The sequence below is a fragment of the Phocoena phocoena genome, chromosome 2 (assembly GCF_963924675.1).
Source record: "Phocoena phocoena chromosome 2, mPhoPho1.1, whole genome shotgun sequence".
Classification (NCBI taxonomy): Eukaryota; Metazoa; Chordata; class Mammalia; order Artiodactyla; family Phocoenidae; genus Phocoena; species Phocoena phocoena.
This window is the reverse complement of record NC_089220.1, coordinates 54,345,098-54,365,729: the sequence shown is the minus strand read 5'-3', so window position 1 is coordinate 54,365,729 and position 20,632 is coordinate 54,345,098. Positions and strand designations below refer to the sequence as shown.

Sequence of the window (20,632 nt, the reverse complement as noted above, 5' to 3'; positions counted from 1 at the left end):
ATGCGCAATTTCAGCGGCCGTGGCTCACGGGCCCAGCCACTCCGCTGCATGTGGGATCTTGCCGGACCGGGGCACGAACCCGTGTCCCCTGCATCGGCAGGCGGACTCTCAACCACTGTGCCACCGGGGAAGTCCCTTAACTCTTTTTATAACACTGTAATTGCAGGGTGTGGAGTAATTGATCATTTCTGAAGATGCAGGGGTGTGGTAAATTTGCTGATTCCAGAAGAAACCCTTATGTCCCACTTAAGTATGCAGTTAGAATAGAACAGGTAGTAAATGAATCAATGTAACAACTTGCCGTTTGTTTTTTTGACAGCATGCTTTGAAATAAAAAGATACAAAATAATGACTAATTTGTATCTGGAAGATTAGTCGTCAAATGTGTCTTTTCTTTAAAGGAGGGGGCAAAAGAGACCAAAATAAGTTGAAAGCTTCTGCGCCTTTTCCTAGGGTCTCAGCTGGTAAACCCGGAAAAGTTTATGACAATAATCAGTCATTCAGGTAGAAGGGAACTATTTTTTCTGGTAGTCTAATATTGATACTTTGGGATTGTCCTTTATCGTGTACCAACTAGATTTGGTTGTATTATTTCTTCTCAGATTCCTCTTGCTCTCCATGCTGCTTACTTTCATTTCACTTCCCCAATGCAGACCCTCTTCATTCTGGTCAGTCTTATTTCCTTCTTGTCTTGGAACCAGTCCTAATTTCCATCTTCTTGTCTACTGTTAATAAGAAGGGTTGTTCTGTCAAGTCAAGTGGGCTATTCGCTATTTTGGAATAATTTATCATTATTTCTCTATTGTTCCAAAATCTGTAGTTTTTCAAAGTGAAGACCAAATTCTATATTTCATGAAGGTTTGCTAGATGCCTATAATGTTCAATTGAGTTTTCTAAACTTTGACTTTGTTTCATTTGAAATTTTGTCTAATTGTTTTGCATGTTTTTTTAATCGCTCTCCAGCTACTAATAGTTAATAAGCCTTAGAGTGAGGACCTTACCTTATACCTATGTATTCTCTATAAGGAATGTAGTATAGTGCTGGATATGCATCAAGTATTGAAAACTTTTTTTGTTCCCACCTGACCTTCCCCCACTTTCCTTCTTCTCCTTTCCCTCTTCTTCTCCTTTTTAAAAAATATTCCTTAGATTTTTACCTGGTTATAACTAATTCTTCCAGTGGCATTCAGCCTCAAAGTTCACTTGATTTAACATTTTAAATTTATCCTTTCTTGGGAAAAAATTTGCTTCATACTGCATTTTGAAATAGTGGACATATTTTAAAATCTGGATATCAAATCTACATGACAATTTAAAAGATGCCTTCCATACACACAGAAAAAACCTAAAACTAGTAAGAAGACTAACTCAAAAATGTTTTACAATGTGTGTCATTTTCTAGTTTACAGAGAGCTTTTGCAAACCATTCATAAAAAATGCAGTAGAAAATATAGACAGGGCTTCCCTGGTGGCACAGTGGTTAAGAATCGCCTGCCAAGGCAGGGGACACGGGTTCAAGCCCACGTCCAGGAAGCTCCCACATGCCACGGAGCAACTAAGCCCATGTGCCACAACTACTGAGCCTGCACGCCTAGAGCCCGTGATCCGCCACAAGAGAAGCCCGCGCTCCACAACGAAGAGTAGCCCCCACTCGCCGCAACTAGAGAAAGCCCACGTGCAGCAACAAAGACCCAACTCATCCAAAAATAGATAAATAAATAAACAAGTAAATAAATTAAAAAAAAGAAAATATAGACAAAGGATGTGAAATAGTATTTAAGGGGAAAAAGGAAATAGAAATTCAACATCCTTGTAGTTAAAGAAATGCAAATCAAAATGAGGTACTACTCTCTTTTTTCCTTTTTTTAATCAGATGAGCAAAAATTGTTTCATGATACCTAGTGCTGACAAGAGGAGATGGAAAAATGGACATTCTCATGTCCATGTCTCATTAGTGGGTTAGTTAGGAATGCATTTTTCTGCAAGTAATAGAAAAACTCATCTATTGATACTAGTTTAAGCAAATAGGGACTTATTTTCTTACACAGCTGGCATTGTGTTATTAGCAGCTTGATGTCAGGGCTGGCATTTCTTAATTTTCTTGGCCAGTTCTTTTGACTGCTTTGTGAATACAAGTTGTTTTAGATATGTTCACATTCAAAGTAAGAAGAAAGTGGTAGAGCCTACACTATTTGTTGACTGTCCCTTTTATCAGAAAAGCAAAATTGTTCCCAGAGCTCTGCAGCAGATGTGCTTTTCAGACTCATAATCCTTACATGGGGTTAGGTATATTGCTGCTCTGAACCAAAACAATGTTTTATTAGGAAGATGGTGAGAGGGAATGTTGGATAGTCAGCTAAAATTGTCTTGTCACACAGCTGGTACAACTTTTTTAAAGATAAGTTGTCAGCGTATTCCCAAATTTAATATACACAGATCTTTGATGCAACAGTTCCATTGTTCAGAGTTTACCCATGAATAAGTTTCTGTTCCTCTGAATCATTCAGAGAACATGGTAGAAGTACAACTTTCTGGGCCTGAGCCTAGAACTCAGAATCATTGGCGTTGGCGCCAATGAATATGTATTTTAAAAAAATAGCTTACTTGGTGACTATTATGTGGAGCTAGGTTGTGTAGACTATAGAGAAACCCAGATTTTTAAAGTAGGCATAAAATTGCAAAAAAAAAAAAAATTTGTATCCAGCCAACCACTGGCATGTCATATCTGGAGCTCGTTTTTCTTAAAAACAAAACAAATGAAACAAAATACCTCTTTTTTTTTTTTTTTTTAACTTCAGTTAAATAATTGCAGATAAGCCAAAAGAAGAAAACGTCAGCCCAGTTATATGGGGAGAACAGCCATTAACACCAACTAATATTGTTAGTGTATTTTATTTGATATAAATCCTTACAGATCTGTGTCTAGCATGAATATAATATATATGTAGTGGTTATCTTTCTATATCAAGACAGGTGCACATATTTCCTTTTAAATTATTATTCCATTGTACAAATATGCCACCTACTAAAGCAGTGTTCTTAATACTACCCTCTTTTTTCGCTATAATAGTGTTCTAGTGAATGCTTTTAAACTAATAAATGTTTTTTATCTGATTATTTACATAACATAAAATATGCACAATTGCCATTTGGTATATTTTGTGTGACTGTCCTCCAGAAATATCTTTTTACTTGTTGCCAATTTGATAATCTCATTGTTTTAATTTACATCTTTATTAATAAAGATTCAGTCCTTTCATATGTTTATTGGCCACTTGCACTTCTTTCTTTGAATTCCTTTAGTCTTAATCCTTTTTTACATTATATTATGCAATATTAACTAATTATGTATTCTGAGTATATTTTAGGAGTAAATCAGTTTTATGGTCTGTTTAGTTTTGAGAATAATCCCTAATTTAAAAAGAAGACATGCTCTATAATTTAATGATTCAGTTTCCATTTAAACTGTTAGTGGAAGAGATGAAGTGAATTGTGAAAATATATTGTAGTATTACCTTACAGGATAAAAGAATAATTCCTTATTATTTTATGGCCTTAACCATAAGATGACTTAATTTAAAAGATTTTATGAAGTAACTATCCAGATGGTAAAACTTTCATAAATATTCTTTTTATGATTTTTAAAAAATATTTATTTATTTTTGGCTGTGTTGGGTCTTCTTTTCTGTACGTGGGCTTTCTCTAGTTGCGGTGAGCGGGGGCCACTCTTCATTGCGGTGCGCGGGCCTCTCACTGTCGCGGCCTCTCTTGTTGCGGAGCACAAGCTCCAGATGCGCAGGCTCAGTAGTTGTGGCACACAGGCCTAGTTGCTCCGTGGCATGTGGGATCTTCCGAGACCAGGGCTCGAACCCGTGTCCCCTGCATTGGCAGGCAGATTCTCAACCACTGCGCCACCAGGGAAGCCCTACGATTTTTAATTTTTTGGCTGCGTGGCTTGTGGGACCTAAGTTCTCTGACCAGGGATCGAACCCGGGACCCCAGCAATGAGAGCACAGAGTCCTAATCACTGGACTGCCAGGGAATTCCCTTATAACTATGTTTTTATTTTTTTATTATTTCTTTTATAACTATGTTTTTAATAACACTTACTTTAAAAATCACTCTTTAATTTTAAAACCTTAATGTGTATCTTCTATAATAAAATCAAACCTAGCTGCTAGGATTTAAATTTTATAGATATATTTCAACAGTATAACCTTCTTAAAAATCTATCCTGAGCTAAGTTATGAATTTCCCTCTGAAACATTTATATCCATGGCCAGAATTTGTTTTGTTAGCTAAAGCCTCCAGAACAGATATTAAAGATATTGCTGTTTTTCAGGATTGGTAGCAAGATAGCATTCAGATACTAAAATTTAGATTCTTAGCTAGCTAAGGAGCACTGAATTCTAGATATGATTGCTTCTTTAGGGAGCAGGCTCAATACTCACTGTTTTATAGATGAAGGAGCTAGTTTTTACTCAGTCAACAATAAACTGGCAGAAGTTTGGAAAATTTGTTATAGAATTTAATTTGTAATATAAAAACTAATAAACCTGATTATGACTTACAGGAGAGCTCAAGAATCAAATTAATATATTCCTTTAATAGCTAACTTGGGCTTTTAAAAGGTGGTTTTGATGATGCCAAATAAACATTTGGAAGATGTTTCTCTTTATGTTTCCACAGATCATTAACTGAAGAAAAAATAAACAGCCATGCAGAATTCTCACATGGATGAGTACAGAAATTCCAATAATGGCAGCACAGGCAACAGTTCAGAGGTAGTGGTAGATCAGTCTACTGATTTCAGTACTGAGATTATGAATGTTACAGAAATGGAACAGTCACCTGATGGATCTCCTAATGTGAACACAACTACGGAAGAAAATGAAATAGCAAATACTGTGGACCTTCCAGTGACAGAAACAGAAGCAAATTTCCCTCCAGAATATGAAAAGTTTTGGAAAACTGTAGAAAGTAATCCTCAGGATTTTACAGGCTGGGTATATTTGCTTCAGTATGTAGAACAGGAGGTTAGTAACTATTTAAATGGGATTAGAGGGGACAGAAAAATCAAGTAATATCAGACTAGGCCTTATTGTTTTGTAATTAAAGTTGCCTCTTTTATAATTTTCAGATTAAGTTGAAGAACATTTTAGATAATATTTTTTTAGCTTCAAAAATAACTTTCATAGCATGTGTACATTATGGAAAGTATTAGAATCAAAGTCTAATATTTGTAATAATTGGTGTGTGTATGTATGTGTGTATAAAATTGCTGAAATAAAAAAATTACTTTGCTGTTTGACAGAATTAGTTCCTTCTGTTTCAAAGGATAAGATTGCATTGTAGGAAAAAGGGCTGCTGTGTGTGTGGTTTTTAAGCCTGTCGTTTATTTTGAGATGATAACAGGCATACCTCGTCTTATTGCGCTTCACTTTATTGAGCTGCACAGATACTGCGTTTTTTACAAATTGAAGGTTTGTGGCAATCCTGCGTCGAGCAAGTCTGTTGATGCCATTTTCCCAACAATATTTGCTCATTTCCTGTCTCTGTCACATTTTTGGTATTTCTTGCAGTATTTCAAACTTTTTCATTATTATGTTATGGTCATCTGTGATCAGTGGTATTTGATGTTACTATTGTAATTATTTTGGCATTTTTTAGCAATAAAGTATTTTTAAATTAAGGTATGTACATTGTTCTTTTAGACATAATGCTATTGCACACTTAATAGACTACAGTATAGTGTAAACAGAATTTTTGTGTGCACTTGGAAACCAGAAAATTTGTGTGACCTGCTTTATTGCGATAATACGCTTTATTACAGTGGTCTGGAACTTAACCCGCAATATCTCTGAGGTATGCCTGTACATTTGAAAGGAATAATAGTTTTTGTGACAAAAATTTCCAAGATGTTTAAACACCTTGTTTTATTTTCATCAGAATCACTTGATGGCTGCCAGGAAAGCGTTTGACAAATTTTTCATACACTATCCGTATTGCTATGGTTATTGGAAAAAGTATGCAGACCTCGAAAAGCGGCATGACAACATTAAACAATCAGATGAGGTGCGTACATTACTGAATAAAGTTATCTCCATTAGGTACTGTAAGCCAAATAATAACAAAACAGAGACTTTTTTTGGCTGGCAGTACCTACGATTTATGGTCAAACAATTTTATAGGGTATTTTATTTGCATTTGTCACTCTTGTGGCATTTGTAGCTAATATTTTCTCTCTTTGTTGGCAGGTGCGTTAAACCTCTACAGTTTGTCAAGCTTTGCAGTGCAAGCCTCTGTATTACACTGCAGCTTAACAAGTAGGGCAGGGCTTTTCTCTCACTTACATTTATTTCTCATTTTCCAAACAATATAGTTGGTTTGCTAGTCACATTTGCTACGTCTTATTGCATTTTTGGTCAGACGCTGTCATTGATGCTCTAATGGGTCTGTGCCCTATGGTCTGTAACCCAAAGCCTGCCCACACAACCCGGTCAGAATGCAGGGACTGCTGCGCTTTGAAGATCAAGACTCTGCACGTGGGGATCAGAACATTGCCATGTTCTATCCAACCTCCACCCAAATGGTAATGGTAGATTATTTAAACAAAATTCCAGTAATTAGTATTTCTAAGGTTCACCGGATAACACAGTGTTGCCTCTCTGTTAAGAAGTAATTAAATATTTGAAGTACAGTTTGTTGTTTTCTTCTTAGGTGTATCGCCGGGGGCTTCAGGCAATACCTCTTAGTGTTGACCTTTGGATACATTATATAAACTTCTTAAAAGAAACATTGGACCCTGGTGATCCTGAGACAAACAGTACAATAAGAGGGTATGTGAAACACTGATACTTAAATGTATTTAAAGATATAAATAAGTCAAGTATTCTGATATTGATAATAGAACTACTCAAGAATGCTGAACTAAAAGTTTAACTTTCTTTTTCACTATTAAAAAAAATGATATACATAGTAAACTTATGCATGATTATTAAAAAATGTACATAATAAAGTCCTCCACCATTCCACACCCCCTTTTCTTATGTCCCCAATCCCTCTCCTCTTATGGTTAATTACTTGGGGTGTGTTCTTTTAGATACACATAGATGTACATATATGTGTGTATACGTATTACACATATTTTTGTTTGATTTCTTAAAAAAATTAACAGAATGTTTTAGAAATTCTCCCTACCATATTTTTAACCATTGCAAAAGTGTTTTATAGTATCAAGGTAGTATATTTTATTTGACCAAATTCTTATTTATAGGAAATCATTAGTGCTTCAGTGAACATCTGTTTACAAGTCAATGTTTATGTAGAACACTCTAGAAATGTAACTTCTGTCAAAGGGAATCGCAGCTATGTTTTGTCATATGTTCTTTTAAAAGTGGTAGCAATTTTAAACTCCCACAGTGTATGAGGGTAGTCATTTTCCCATAGTCATGCCATGTTTTTTTCTTTAACCTCCAGTAGTATTTCATTATCTTAGTTCACATATCTGTAGGTTGGTCATCCTGGTTTACCATCTTTTCAAATGCTGTCTATATAAGGCATTTTTACATTGCTTGTTCATGACATTTGCTCATTTTACTTTGGATAGTCTTTGTTACTGATTATAGGAATTTAAAATGTGTTTTTGGTTTTTATTTTCATCAATTTATTGATATGTACATGTAATTTAAAAAGTTAATGTTAAACTGCTTGTAACAAAAAGTGATTCCCTCCACCTCTCTTTAAATATTTTAGCCGTTTCTTCTGATATTTTCAACATGTTTAAAACAGTAGCACTCTACTGCTTTGTGCTTCTCTCTCACTACCTATAGACATTATCATTCTGTTACGGTAGATGAGCATTTTTAGTTCACTTATACCCTGTCTTCCCATTCCTCATCTTTCCAGTATGGATAGGTTTCATAGCTTTTTGTTTTTCCTGTAATTACCCCTTTCCTTCCCTCCCCCCTTTTTCCCATTTGCCTGGCTTTCTTTAAACATTTAAAATTTTCTACCCCCTCCAACAGCTACTTTCAGTAGTCAGTACTAATACTGACTTTCCACAATGTACAAATGCTATATGTTATTTTTTGAAACTAAAAAATATATGTATCTAGTGTTATTCTACTTAATCTGAAGATTACAAAAAAAAGAATTATGTTCTGAGAAATGTAAATTCCATTTTTTTTCCCTCTTCTTGGAGATAGCTCTCCTGGAACCTCCTCTTCTGTAATCTGGACTGGTTGCTGTATTCTGATCCTGTTGTACAGCGGTTTTTGGATTTCCTCATTATCATGGTTCTAGGAGATGTCTTTACCTTTTTCCTGGGTATCAAGCTCTATTTATTAGAGCTTGTTAGATCCTACTCTTTCTTGGTTCATGCCTGCCTTTTAGAGGAGTACATCCCATAACTTCCTGTTAAAGGATGCTTGGAATAAAAAAAATTTTTTTGAATCTTTATGTCTGAAACAATTGATGGTCCAGTGGCGTGTAGAATTTTGAGGTGAAAGTAATTTTTCCTTAGGGCTTTGAAGGCATTTCTCCATCTCTCTTCTGGTGTTGCTTTTGAGAAGTATTAATACCATTCTTTTGAATTCTCTTTATGTGACTTGTTTTTCTTCATGGAAGCTTTTAAAATGTTCTCTTTATCTTTGTTGTAACTGCAATTGTAATGCTTTGGTGTGGACTTTCTTTTTCTAGTTAATTGTGCTTAGTGGGCCTTTTCAATCTGGGATGCTTTAAAGCACATCTTTCTAGTCTTAGAAATGTTATTATTGTGTACATTCTTATTTCGATAATTTCTTTCTCTTGGTTTTCTCTGTTGTTTTCAATAGTTGGATATTGGACCTTCTGTTTTAATCATTTAATTTTCTTACCTTTTTCCTTTTTCTCAATCTCCTAGGATTTGTTTGACTTTTTGAGGTATTTCCTTGAACCTTGTATTGGATTTTTAATAGCTGCCATAAGATTTTTAGTATTTAAGAATCTTTCCTCTTCTTTGAATGTTCCTTTCCTTATAGCCTCCTATTCTTGTTATATGGCTGCATATCTTTCTATTTTAATATCCAAATTTTTTACTTTTAAAAATATTTATTATTATTTTAAATAATTATTTTATTTTGGTTGTGTCAGGTCTTAGTTGTGGCATGCGAACTCTTAGCTGTGGCATGCGTGTGGGATCTAGTTCCTGGACCAGGGATCGAGCCCGGGCCCCCTGTGTGGGAGCGTGGAGTCTTAACCACTGCACCACCAAGGAAGTCCTATTTATTTATTTATTTATTTATTTAATTTTATTTATGGCTGTGTCTGGTCTTAGTTCTGGCACGCGGGGTCTTCATTGAGGCTTGTGGAATCTTCTTTTGCGGCACGCGGGCTCTTTGTTGTGGTGCACAGCCTTCTCTCTAGTTGTGGAGCTCAGGCTCCAGGGCGCATGAGCTCTGTAGTTGTGGCACGTGGGCTCCAGAGTGCATGGGCTCTGTAGTTTGAGGCACATGGACTCTCTTGTTGAGGTGCTGGCTTAGTATCCCCGAGGCATGTGGGATCTTAGTTCCCTGACCTGGGATTGAACCCGCGTCCCCTGCTTTGGAAGGTGGATTCTTTACCACTGGACCACCAGAGAAGTCCCTGGCTGCATATCTTTTTAACATTTCTTTGAGGGTATTAAGGATAGTTGAAATTTTTCTCTGCCCTCAGCGCTGTTTTCTCTTTTTTGTTTGTTTGCTTGTTTTCATTTCTGATATGTTTGATCTCTGGATTTCTGCTCATGTTAAAGGTTCAATACTAATAAACCGAATGGAAGTTCTGTACTACATTGTTAGCTGGAATAAAGGGCTTCACAGTGCATGATCAGGTGGCTACTCAGGTTTTTGTTGGGGGACTCCCAGTGTTGGAATCTTTATATCTTATTCCTATACCAAGCAGTTTCTTCGTTGAAGGATCATCTGATCTGCCTGGGGAGCATATACCTAGCTTCTGAAATCCCATAGCTGAGCAGGAAAGTGGGTTCAAGGCCTCTTACCATTCATTAAGCAAACCTTCGTCTAAACATTTTGTTCATTACCTGTCATCCTTCCTCTTCCAGCTACTTCCAGTTTTCTTAGTGTCTGATGCGTTAATTTCCTGAATCACTTTGGGATTCTGCAGAGGAATAACATGTATTTTAACTCTCTTGAAAATCTCAAACAAACATACACGTGTGTGCACGTACCACACACGCGCACGCGCGCGCATGTTCTCTCAATCCCTTATGTGTATTAAACATATTTCCCCCGGTTTTGGCACATCTTCGTTTAGGGTATCTTTATCATACAGAGGTTTTTGTTTTTGTTTTTTTCTTACTGTGGTTCAATTTGTAATCTTTTATTGGTTTCTGAGTTTTGTGCCTATCTTGCCAAGAATACATAAATCTTGAATTTTTTTCTAATTCTTTTTATAGGCTTTTTTTTATAGTTCACTTATCTGACATTTAGCTTGTGTCTTTTGTGAAACAGATTAACCTTATTTGCGTCTTTTGCAAGTCAGAGATTAACCTTTTATTTTTTCCATTTGGAATAGTCCATCTTTTCTGCAATGATTTATTATTTTTTTATTTTTTAAATTAAAAAAAATTTTGTGTGCATTGATTTAAAATACTTTGTCATATACTAAATTTTCACATATACATAGATCTATTTTGTTTTCTTGGGAACTGTTAATCCATTTTTCCGATACCAGGCCAGTGCCATACTTTTAATTTTTGTAGCTTTCTAGTTTCTTTTGATACCTTTCAGGAAAATGCCTGCTGCTTTATACTTTTACAAAAATGTTTTGCATCTTTGTATGCTAGATGAATGTTAGAATTTTTTTCCTCTTCCATCCAAAATTTCTTAGAGCTTTGATTGGCATTCAGTTAAAGTTGTAGATTAATTTAGGTAGTGTAGTTTATACTGTTAAAAATCCCTCTTGATTCTAATATTTATTTTGAAAACGTACCTAAAATTTTATCCCATTTGGGATATCAAATCCAGTGATTAAAATTGCTTACAGAAATCTCTTCAAATGAGCTAAGTATTTTAAAATAAATGATTTTGTAGTAAAGTGTAACTGTGGAATTTTAGAATTAGGAGAGAATTTTGAGAGTTTTAGAATATATGTATATACCTGACAGGGCAGCTGGACCCCTTGTTGGAGAGTTGTTTTGCCAGAAAATTATTTCTTAAAGGGAGATAAATTTTGTCTGTCTTTTGTCCTAAAGGAATCTATTCAACAGACATTTCAAGTTTAACGAATATTTTAGTGTCTACTGTGTTACTCTTATATGTTTGCTGTGTAATGTGCATTGCAAATTTATATCATATAAAACAATATACAGTTACATAAAATTACATTTACCTATTCCCTTTACGTTTTCCCTTTTTTTTAAGCAACTGTCATACACTTTTCTACTATTCCTTCTTCCTTTTAATCTCTACTTGTATAAAGTTGAATATAATTTTGAATTTAGCATTATCTTCTAAAATTTAGAAATATTTTATTAGTTTCAGGAGTATGACAATGATTTGATATTTGTATATATTGCAAAGTGTAGAAATAATATTTTTAAAGTGATTTTATCTTGGAAAGATAACTTAAGAGGTAATTTAATTTTTCAGAACTTTTGAGCATGCTGTTCTAGCTGCAGGAACAGATTTCCGATCTGACAGACTCTGGGAAATGTATATAAACTGGGAAAATGAACAGGGAAACCTGAGAGAAGTTACAGCTATATACGATCGTATTCTTGGTATTCCAACACAGCTGTACAGTCATCATTTTCAGAGGTGAGTGGAAAAATCAGGTTGTTAACATTTTTGTGTGATTACTCAGGTAATTAATTTCCAATAATGAGGATACTTATTCTCTTGAAATGTAAGATTCTGTTAGACGCAAACAGGAATAAATTTTATTGCTTGATAATCGCAAGTTATATACAGTTTTAGATTTTGACATTTTCAGTATAGCTTATAAAATGTTTAGGAACTTTACTGGTTTTAGACAGAAGGTTCTTTTTATCTGTTTTATAGGTGAGGAAACGATAGGAATCCTGTCTTTTGTCTAAGATATTTCAGAGTAGTGAAGGAATGAGAGAAAAGAATCTAAGTTTAATTATTCTTCATGGTTAACACAGTACATGGCACATAATAGATGCTTATTTAAAACATAATGATTTACTAAAGGTCCATTCTTGTGATTCACGTAACATCTTATATCCAAAAGAGCAAAGAATGTATTTTATGTAGTAAGTCCTGTTTATATTCAAACAATCAAAAATAATTTCAGTTTAATTTTCTACTATGATAATCTGTTATGACTGGTATCATTTCATTTTAATGAGTGCTGTTAAAACAACTAGTTCTGTGTACTGTGATTTCCATGTTTCTGATGTATTCAAAGTATCCCATTAATAAGGCTCCCACTAATACGGACTTAGTCTTTCTGAACAAGAAAGTTATGAGGACTGTGTTGATAAATGTTTGCTATAACTGCCATATTTCTGTCATAATTTTTATAACTAGTATTGTGGTAGAGCCTGTAAACTTTAGGTAGTTATTAAGTAAGTGATTTTCTAAATTTTTCTTTACTAACAAATTAGAAAACTTTATGAAACGTTTGTACAGAACTGTGGATCAATTTGCTAAGCTATGTAGACCCAGGTTAGAAACAGAAAGCATGTGGACCTGAATATACCATCTCTGTTTTTCATGAGATAGAGGAGGTGGGCAGGTTTCTAGGGTATAATGACCTAGGGAGACACTTGCTGAAAGAGATTATTAACACAAGGGTTGGCATGTGGAGACACTTGGTGAATATTTGTTGACTGAATTTAAAAAGTTAAAATATTTTTAATGTTTTTTTAAAAGCCTTTAAAAAAGATTTAAAAAGTTTTCTGGGACAAAGCGGGTTCCTTTCATAAACCAGTTCTTCTAGGGTCTAAAGTATAGGTAAAATATATGATTATAATAATTTTATTGTTGGTAAGAAAAAATATGACTAGGAAACAGTTATACAGACAGTATTCTGAGTGCCTTATAACTCATTTAATCGTCACAATTAACCAGGTATAGGTATAGGTACTATTATTTATCTATATTTTATGGAAGTAGAGGCAAAGAAAGATTAAAGTATTTGCAAAAGGTCACAGAATTAGTAAGTGGTTGGAAGCTGATTGGAACCTAGACAGTGTGGCCCCAAAGTTCTTGGTGTAGTTTTTTTTTTTTTTTTTTTTTTTTTTTTTTTTTTTTTTTTTTGCGGTATGCGGGCCTCTCACTGCCGCAGCCTCTCCCGCCGCGGAGCACAGGCTCCGGACGCGCAGGCGCAGCGGCCACGGCTCACGAGCCCAGCCGCTCCGCGGCACGTGGGATCCTCCCGGACCGGGGCACGAACCCGCGCCCCCTGCATCGGCAGGCGGACCCTCAACCACTGCGCCACCAGGGAAGCCCTAGTTTTTTTTTTTTTTAATATTTCACTGGGCTTTGAAAAATGCATGTATGAGTATAATAGAGATTAGTGGATTGCATTACACATACTGCTTTTTCTTTTCTTTTCTTTTTTTTTTTTTTTTTTGCGGTACGCGGGCCTCTCACTGCTGTGGCCTCTCCCGTTGCGGAGCACAGGCTCTGGACGCGCAGTCTCAGCGGCCACGGCTCACTGGCCCAGCCGCTCCGCGGCATGTGGGATCTTCCCGGACCGGGGCACGAACCTGCGTCCCCTGCATTGGCAGGTGGACTCTCAACCACTGCGCCACCAGGGAAACCTCACGCATACTGCTTTTTAATCTACTCTTTTTCACTTAATGTAATGAGACACACTTTCCTTATGAGTATAGCAAACTCAGAAGTAGTGTTGGTATAAGTAAATCTTATAGTTTATATAAGTAAACTAATGCACATGACTAATTGCTTTGAGAACTGCTGAAATGTTTTCTTTTGCCAAATGTACTTCTCCTATTTAAAGTCAGTTATTTAGCGCTTGCCATGTACCAGATGATATGCATTTAAGTTGTAGGAATAAAGGCCCAAAGAAGATATGTATGCATTGACTTGGCCCTCAAGTTGCTCAAAAGTGTAGAAGAGGAAGCATGTGCTAAAGGAGCTAAGTGCTGTATTAGAAATATTTCTGTTGTGTAGGCTTGTATATTGGATATACACTGAACATTATCTCTAAGAATATATCTAATTTAAAATCCTCCTTAGCATGAGTACTTTTGTGATATGATCTAATTCCTCAGGCCCAGTCCCTGGTAGTTCTTAAACTCTAGACATAACCTGAGTACTGATAATTTCCCAAAGGGCAGTGATGTTTTATGCTTTTTATGACTGTAATACCTTTTCCACTTTCCATTTGTCTGGTGAACTCATATTCCTTAAGACCCATACAGCTTAATGTTTTCTCCGTGACACTTTTTCCAGTTCACCTAAATGGAAGTTTTGTCTTTTGTGCCAGCACTCTACCTACATTTATTTCATTTATCTTAGCACTGATAACACTGTTTTGAATTTATGTCTCTTGTATACTCACATGTCTGTCATTTTCTGAGGATTTTTAATTCTTTTTGGCCTTAATACCTAGGAACAGGTATTTTCCTTTACGGAAAACACCTAACGAACTTTTTGGCCAACCCAGTATTGGGCACTCAGCCATTCTATATTGAAAATATTAGCTTTATAGTAGAAAAAGCTAATGGAATATTACTGTTTAGTATTATGCATATTTTATCACCATATGAAAGAAGTTTATATATATAATGTGGCGATTATTTTATTTATTTTTATTGTATTTTATGGCTGTGTTGGGTCTTTGTTGCTGCGCACGGACTTTCTCTAGTTGTGGCAAGCAGGGGCTACTCTTTTTTGTGGTGCGCGGGCTTCTCACTGCGGTGGCTTCTCTTGTTGCGGAGCATGGGCTCTAGGAACCCAGGCTCAGTACTTGTGGCACAGGGGCTTAGTTGCTCTGCGGCACGTGGGATCTTCCCGGACCAGGGCTCGAACCTGTGTCCCCTGCATTGGCAGGAGGATTCTTAACCACTGCGCCACCAGGGAAGTCCAGTTATTTTAAATTTATGTTCTATAAGTAGTTATTTTTCAGTTTTACCTTATTTCAAGTTTCTTATTTATGTCTTGACAATTTTTAATTTTAATATTTATTTGAGTATTAAATCTATTCATTTTCATACTACACATGTGAGTTACTTCCTCATTTAAAGTTTTTTTAAATAAGGCAATCTGTATTTTTGTCCTCCTGGTGATAAAATAGGTGAAGTTAAGCCTCTGTATTCACTGATTTTGCAAAATTTAAAATTAGTTTCCAATGTTATTTACATATGTTTGTGAAAGTCTTTTTTTTTTTTTTTTTGGCCATGCCATGCGGCATGCAGGATCTTAGTGCCCCTACCAGGGATTGAACCTGTGCCCTCTGCATTGGGAGCACAGAGTCTTAACCCTTGGACCGCCAGGGAAGTCCCTGTGAAAGTCTTAAAATCCATAAAAATCCAGGTGTCAGTAACCTAAATCAATTTTAAGAAACTTGGGGAAAAAGTCCATACGGTTGGAGCATATGGTACATGTACAACCATGTCTGATAATTAGGTTGAAGAGGTAGGTCTGGGTCAGAGGCTAGGTCAGAATATGAAAGACTTCAAGGAGACTGGATTTTAACCTGAATGCAGGGTAAACACTGAAGTGATTTTGGCATGAGGGTGGGATATGATCCTGTTTACTATTTTATTTTTCATGTTTACTTTTTAATAACTTTTTTGGCTGTGTTGGGTCTTCGTTTCTGTGTGAGCGCTTTCTCTAGTTGTGGCAAGCGGGGGCCACTCTTCATCACGGTGCGCGGGCCTCTCGCTGTTGCGGCCTCTCTCGTTGTGGAGCACAGGCTCCAGACGCGCAGGCTCAGTAGTTGTGGCTCATGGGCCTAGTTGCTCCGCGTCATGTGGGATCTTCCCAGACCAGGGCTCAAACCCGTGTCCCCTGCATTAGCAGGCAGATTCTTAACCACTGCGCCACCAGGGAAGCCCTTAATAACATTTTTGATAGTAATATTGAGGTGGGGTTAGAAGCTGTGGGACCAGAGGCTGGAAGACTGGTTTATGTTTATCTAGCTGAGTAGTGAGGAGGGCATGAAGTCATATTTAGAAGGTAGACTAAATTGGACCTAATATCCAGTGGAATGTAAGAGAAAAGGTAGGTGGAAGAGATTCGGCAACTTAGTGGTTGACAATATCAAGATTCAAGATTAGAAATGTTGGGACTTCCCTGGTGATCCAGCGGGTAAGACTCCACGCTCCTGATGCAGGGGGCCTGGGTTCGATCCGTGGTCTGGGAACTAGATCACACATGTGTGCCGCAACTAAGAGTTCACATGCTGCAACTAAGTGTCCGTATGCCACAACTAAGAAGTCTGCATGCTGCAACTATGAAGCTCACATGCTGCAACTAAAGATCCCACACGCTGCAACTAAGAAGTTGACATGCCGCGACTGAAGTTCCCACACGCCGCAACAAAGATCCCGTGTGCTGCAACTAAGACCCTGTGCAGCCTAAATAAATAAATAATAATTTTTTAAAAAGATTAGAAATGCTGAGGGTGTTGATTTGTGGATGAAAGTGACACACTTATAGACACGTTGTATATAAGGTTCCAAATTGAGATGGTGTAGATACTTTAGCTCTTCAACTTGGTGTTTTTGATTAAAATTTGTGTATATATATATATATATATATATATATATATAAACTAGTGTGTGTAGAGAAATGACATGTTTTTCAAAACACTCTGCTTAAAATCTATATTTCTTTATGCAGAGCGTTGGCAGTTGTATATACTAATCTGAAATTTAGGGAAAAGTTTTGGGCTTAAGTTAGAGTTTTAAAGTCATAGTATGCTTATTATTTCAAGCTGTATTAATAAGATTGGACAGAAAGTATATAAAAATAGATGAGAACAAAATGCAGAGTGGAATCATTGGGCATACTAGCATTTGGGGGCAGGCTGGAATCAAGGAGCAGTCAGGGACTTGGAGGAAAACCAAGAAAGTGGTAACTCAGAGCCCAGGGTGAAGAAGATTCTAAAAGGAGGGCTAGTTAACAGCCTTAAGTACTGAGGACATTATTAGGATAGATGCTGTACTATAAAACAAGTATCCATTTAAATTTGCATGTAAGAGGTACTTGGTGACTTTAATTAGGGCAATTTCATTGGAGTGTTTGGCACAGACATGTGAATTCAGGAGTAATTGGGAGGTGAGGAAGGAACTGCAAAATTTGTTGATCATTTATAAGTAATCATTTATAATTTAAACATGGATTGCTGTATTTAATTTTATAGTCACTTGACAGATGAGAAAACCAAGATTTAGAGAAGGGAAAAACTTCCTATAAGTCAAATAATTAGTTATGGACAGAAGTAGGATTTCAATGTATGACTTGTCCACGCCTTCTTCATTCCATTGCAAAGGCAGGAAGGAAATGAAGATGTCTGTAGACTTTTCATCAAGTGGTAGGTTGTTACTGTAGAAAAGGAGAAAAGGTGTGGTGTTTTTGCTTCTTTAAATCAGAGTTCCTTTGAAAGAGTAATGTGTAGTAGAAATGTAATGTGGGATCTAAAATTATACTTCATATATAGAGCTTGTATTTTTATTGTTTTCCTTTAGATTTAAAGAACATATACAGAATAACTTACCTAGAGATCTTCTAACTGGTGAACAGTTTATTCAGCTGCGAAGGGAATTAGCTTCTGTAAATGGGCATAGTGGTGATGATGGTCCTCCTGGTGATGATCTACCATCAGGAATTGAAGACATAACTGATCCAGCAAAGGTAACCAGACTTATTAAAAAAAATCTTTCAGTGCATGAGAAACTAAACTTTATGTCCCTTGACTGCATGTGTGGTATGACTTGTAGCTCATATAAAATCAATTTCTGATTAAGGCAGGTGGGAATTCTTTAGCTTGTTTGATTTAGAGTAGATAATGTGTTTTACTATGAGACACCTGAAAAACTACGTTAGCTTAGAAGGATTATTTGGCCTATGTTGTGATGTACTAGCCCTGTTTTTTGTTTTTAAAAAGGCATATGAGAAAGTAGTTTATTAGGAAATACTTTTACAGATTTCAGTATTGTTAATTGTACTTTGCACATAATTGATAACGGTTAAAAACCCATCACTATTCTAAGACTATAGTATGGGTGGATAATACTTAAATGTAAGCAGTGATATTTAAAATTTTTGTATATAACTTGTGTGATTAAAATTTTTTTTCTTCCCTAGCTAATTACTGAAATAGAAAACATGAGACATAGAATCATTGAAATTCATCAAGAAATGTTTAATTATAATGAGCATGAAGTTAGTAAAAGATGGACATTTGAAGAAGGTGTAAGTGCTTGCTTTTTTGTTATTGTCATTATATGCTTCAAAATACAGATAGGAGTAATGTATTTTTCTTTTAGTTTTGAATGATGTCTCTGCCTTTTATTTTTGCTTATTAAGTAATGAGGTATTTGTCCTACTTATGGCTTCCATTATCAATTTTCCATTATTTTATCATTTTCCATTATCAATTTTAGAAACATTGAATTCAGACTTACATGAATTGCAAATTATCTTTAATCTGAACCATTTTATTACAGTTCAATTTTTAAAATCAATTTCATTGAGTTTTATGTACAACAAAATGTACCTATTTTAGGTACAGTAAAATGAGGTGTTTTTATTTTTTCAGAATTCTAATTCTTTGTTTTTTTTAAACATCTTTATTGAGATGTAATTCGCATGCCATATATAGTTCACCCATTTAAAGTGTACAGTTCAGTAGTTCTTAGTATATTCACAGATAAGTACATACAGTTAATTTTAGAACATTTAATTAATGTTAATTTTAGGACCTTTTCATCATCCTGAAAAGAAATCCCTTACTCATTAGCTTTCACCCCTCTACTCCCTCATCTGCTTACTGCCCCCAACTCCCAGCCCTAAGATACCGCTAATCTACTTTCTGTTCCTATAGGTTTCCCTCTTCTGGCTTTTCACATGAATGGAATCATGTAGTATGTGGTTTTTTGTGACTGGCTCGTAAAATGAGTTTTGACAAATGTATATGCATTGTGATCACCACAACAATCAGGATATAGAACTACTCTGTCACCTCAGAACCCCTTTTCAGTCAATAACCTACACTGCACTCCTACCCCGGGCAACCACTGATCTACTTTCCTTTTTTTTGTTGTTACATTCACTAGTTTATTTTTTAGATTCCACATATAAGTGATACCAAATGGTATTTGTCTTTCTCCTTCTTACCAACTTCACTTAGTATGATAATCTCTAGTTGCATCTATGTTGCTGCAAATTGCATTATTTCGTTGTTTTTTATGGCTGAGTAATATTCCATTGGTGTATATATACCACATCATCTTTATCCATTCATCTTTGGATGGACACTGATCTGCTTTCTGTTACTGTGGTATAATTGTTCAATTCTAAAATAGTCAGCAAAGAATACAGTTTTCTGAACATAAAATTGTGTAGTTCTATTAAAATGACAGGGTAAGTGGAAAATACATTCTGTTTCTTCAATTTATAAAGCCTAAGTAATTAAAGGGGTTTTAGTTTTAGAAGTTTTTTTACTCATGTGATATGGTGATTAAAATTTTTTGGTTCATTATTATATTTTATAATTTAAAATATTTGTATTACTGTAGTCATACATATTTTGGTGTTGGTACTGGTTTACTTTCATTGTCATGTCATGCTTTTATTACAGATTAAAAGACCTTATTTTCACGTGAAACCATTGGAAAAGGCACAACTGAAAAACTGGAAAGAATACTTAGAATTTGAAATTGAAAATGGGACTCATGAACGAGTTGTGGTTCTCTTTGAAAGATGTGTCATATCATGTGCCCTCTATGAGGAGTTTTGGATTAAGGTAAGAAAATTATATGCTCTGAAACTTGAATATATTATAAACATTGATCTAGTGACTAACCTTTTTTGTACTTCTGTTGAATGTTGTTCATATAACTATATCTGTTGCATTAGGAGATGGTCTGCTTGCAACCAGATTTGACTGCTGCATATGCCAACCTCGTTGCCTCTCTTCGTCCTTCCTTACAGAAACTAGTCTAGTGGTTCAATAAAGGTGCTGAATGGGTTTAAAAATAGAATTTTATCGTTCTGTCACATATTTAATGGCTTGTTCAACTGTAAATTATTCAGTATTTCCTCTGTTTCTGTATGTAGTATGCCAAGTATATGGAAAATCATAGCATTGAAGGAGTGAGGCATGTCTTCAGCAGAGCTTGCACAATTCATCTCCCAAAGAAACCCATGGTGCATATGCTTTGGGCAGCTTTTGAGGAACAGCAGGGTAAGAATGAGGACATTCAGTTGATATTTTGGGATTTAAGTTACTTTAGGATAAAGTTATAGGAATTGAGTCTTGAGAGATGGTGTAAAGCAGAGGTCAGGTAAACTTTTTCTATAAAGGGCCAGATAGTAAATGTTTTAGGCTTTGCAGGCCATATGGTCTCTTTCCTAACAACTCTGCCATTGTAGCTCCAAAATAGCCATAGACAATAACATAAAAAAATGAACATGGCTGTTTTCCATTT

The 20,632-nt window shown here is 35.7% G+C and overlaps 1 protein-coding gene across 2 annotated transcripts in view; it reads left to right on the top strand.

Annotated features, from left to right (window-relative positions):
* Positions 1–20,632, top strand: part of PRPF39 (pre-mRNA processing factor 39) — a 37,514-nt gene that overhangs the window by 11,216 nt on the left and 5,666 nt on the right. The window contains exons 2-11 of one of the 2 annotated variants that reach the window (XM_065871449.1): positions 4,690–5,036; positions 5,950–6,075; positions 6,258–6,326; positions 6,430–6,592; positions 6,721–6,839; positions 11,631–11,798; positions 17,669–17,834; positions 18,288–18,395; positions 19,783–19,947; positions 20,262–20,388. In XM_065871449.1, the coding sequence (XP_065727521.1) occupies positions 6,506–6,592; positions 6,721–6,839; positions 11,631–11,798; positions 17,669–17,834; positions 18,288–18,395; positions 19,783–19,947; positions 20,262–20,388 (940 nt within the window). In that variant the 5' untranslated portion in view covers positions 4,690–5,036; positions 5,950–6,075; positions 6,258–6,326; positions 6,430–6,505. The remainder of the gene's footprint in view (positions 1–4,689; positions 5,037–5,949; positions 6,076–6,257; positions 6,327–6,429; positions 6,593–6,720; positions 6,840–11,630; positions 11,799–17,668; positions 17,835–18,287; positions 18,396–19,782; positions 19,948–20,261; positions 20,389–20,632) is intronic. The other variant, XM_065871448.1, reaches the window with a different exon arrangement.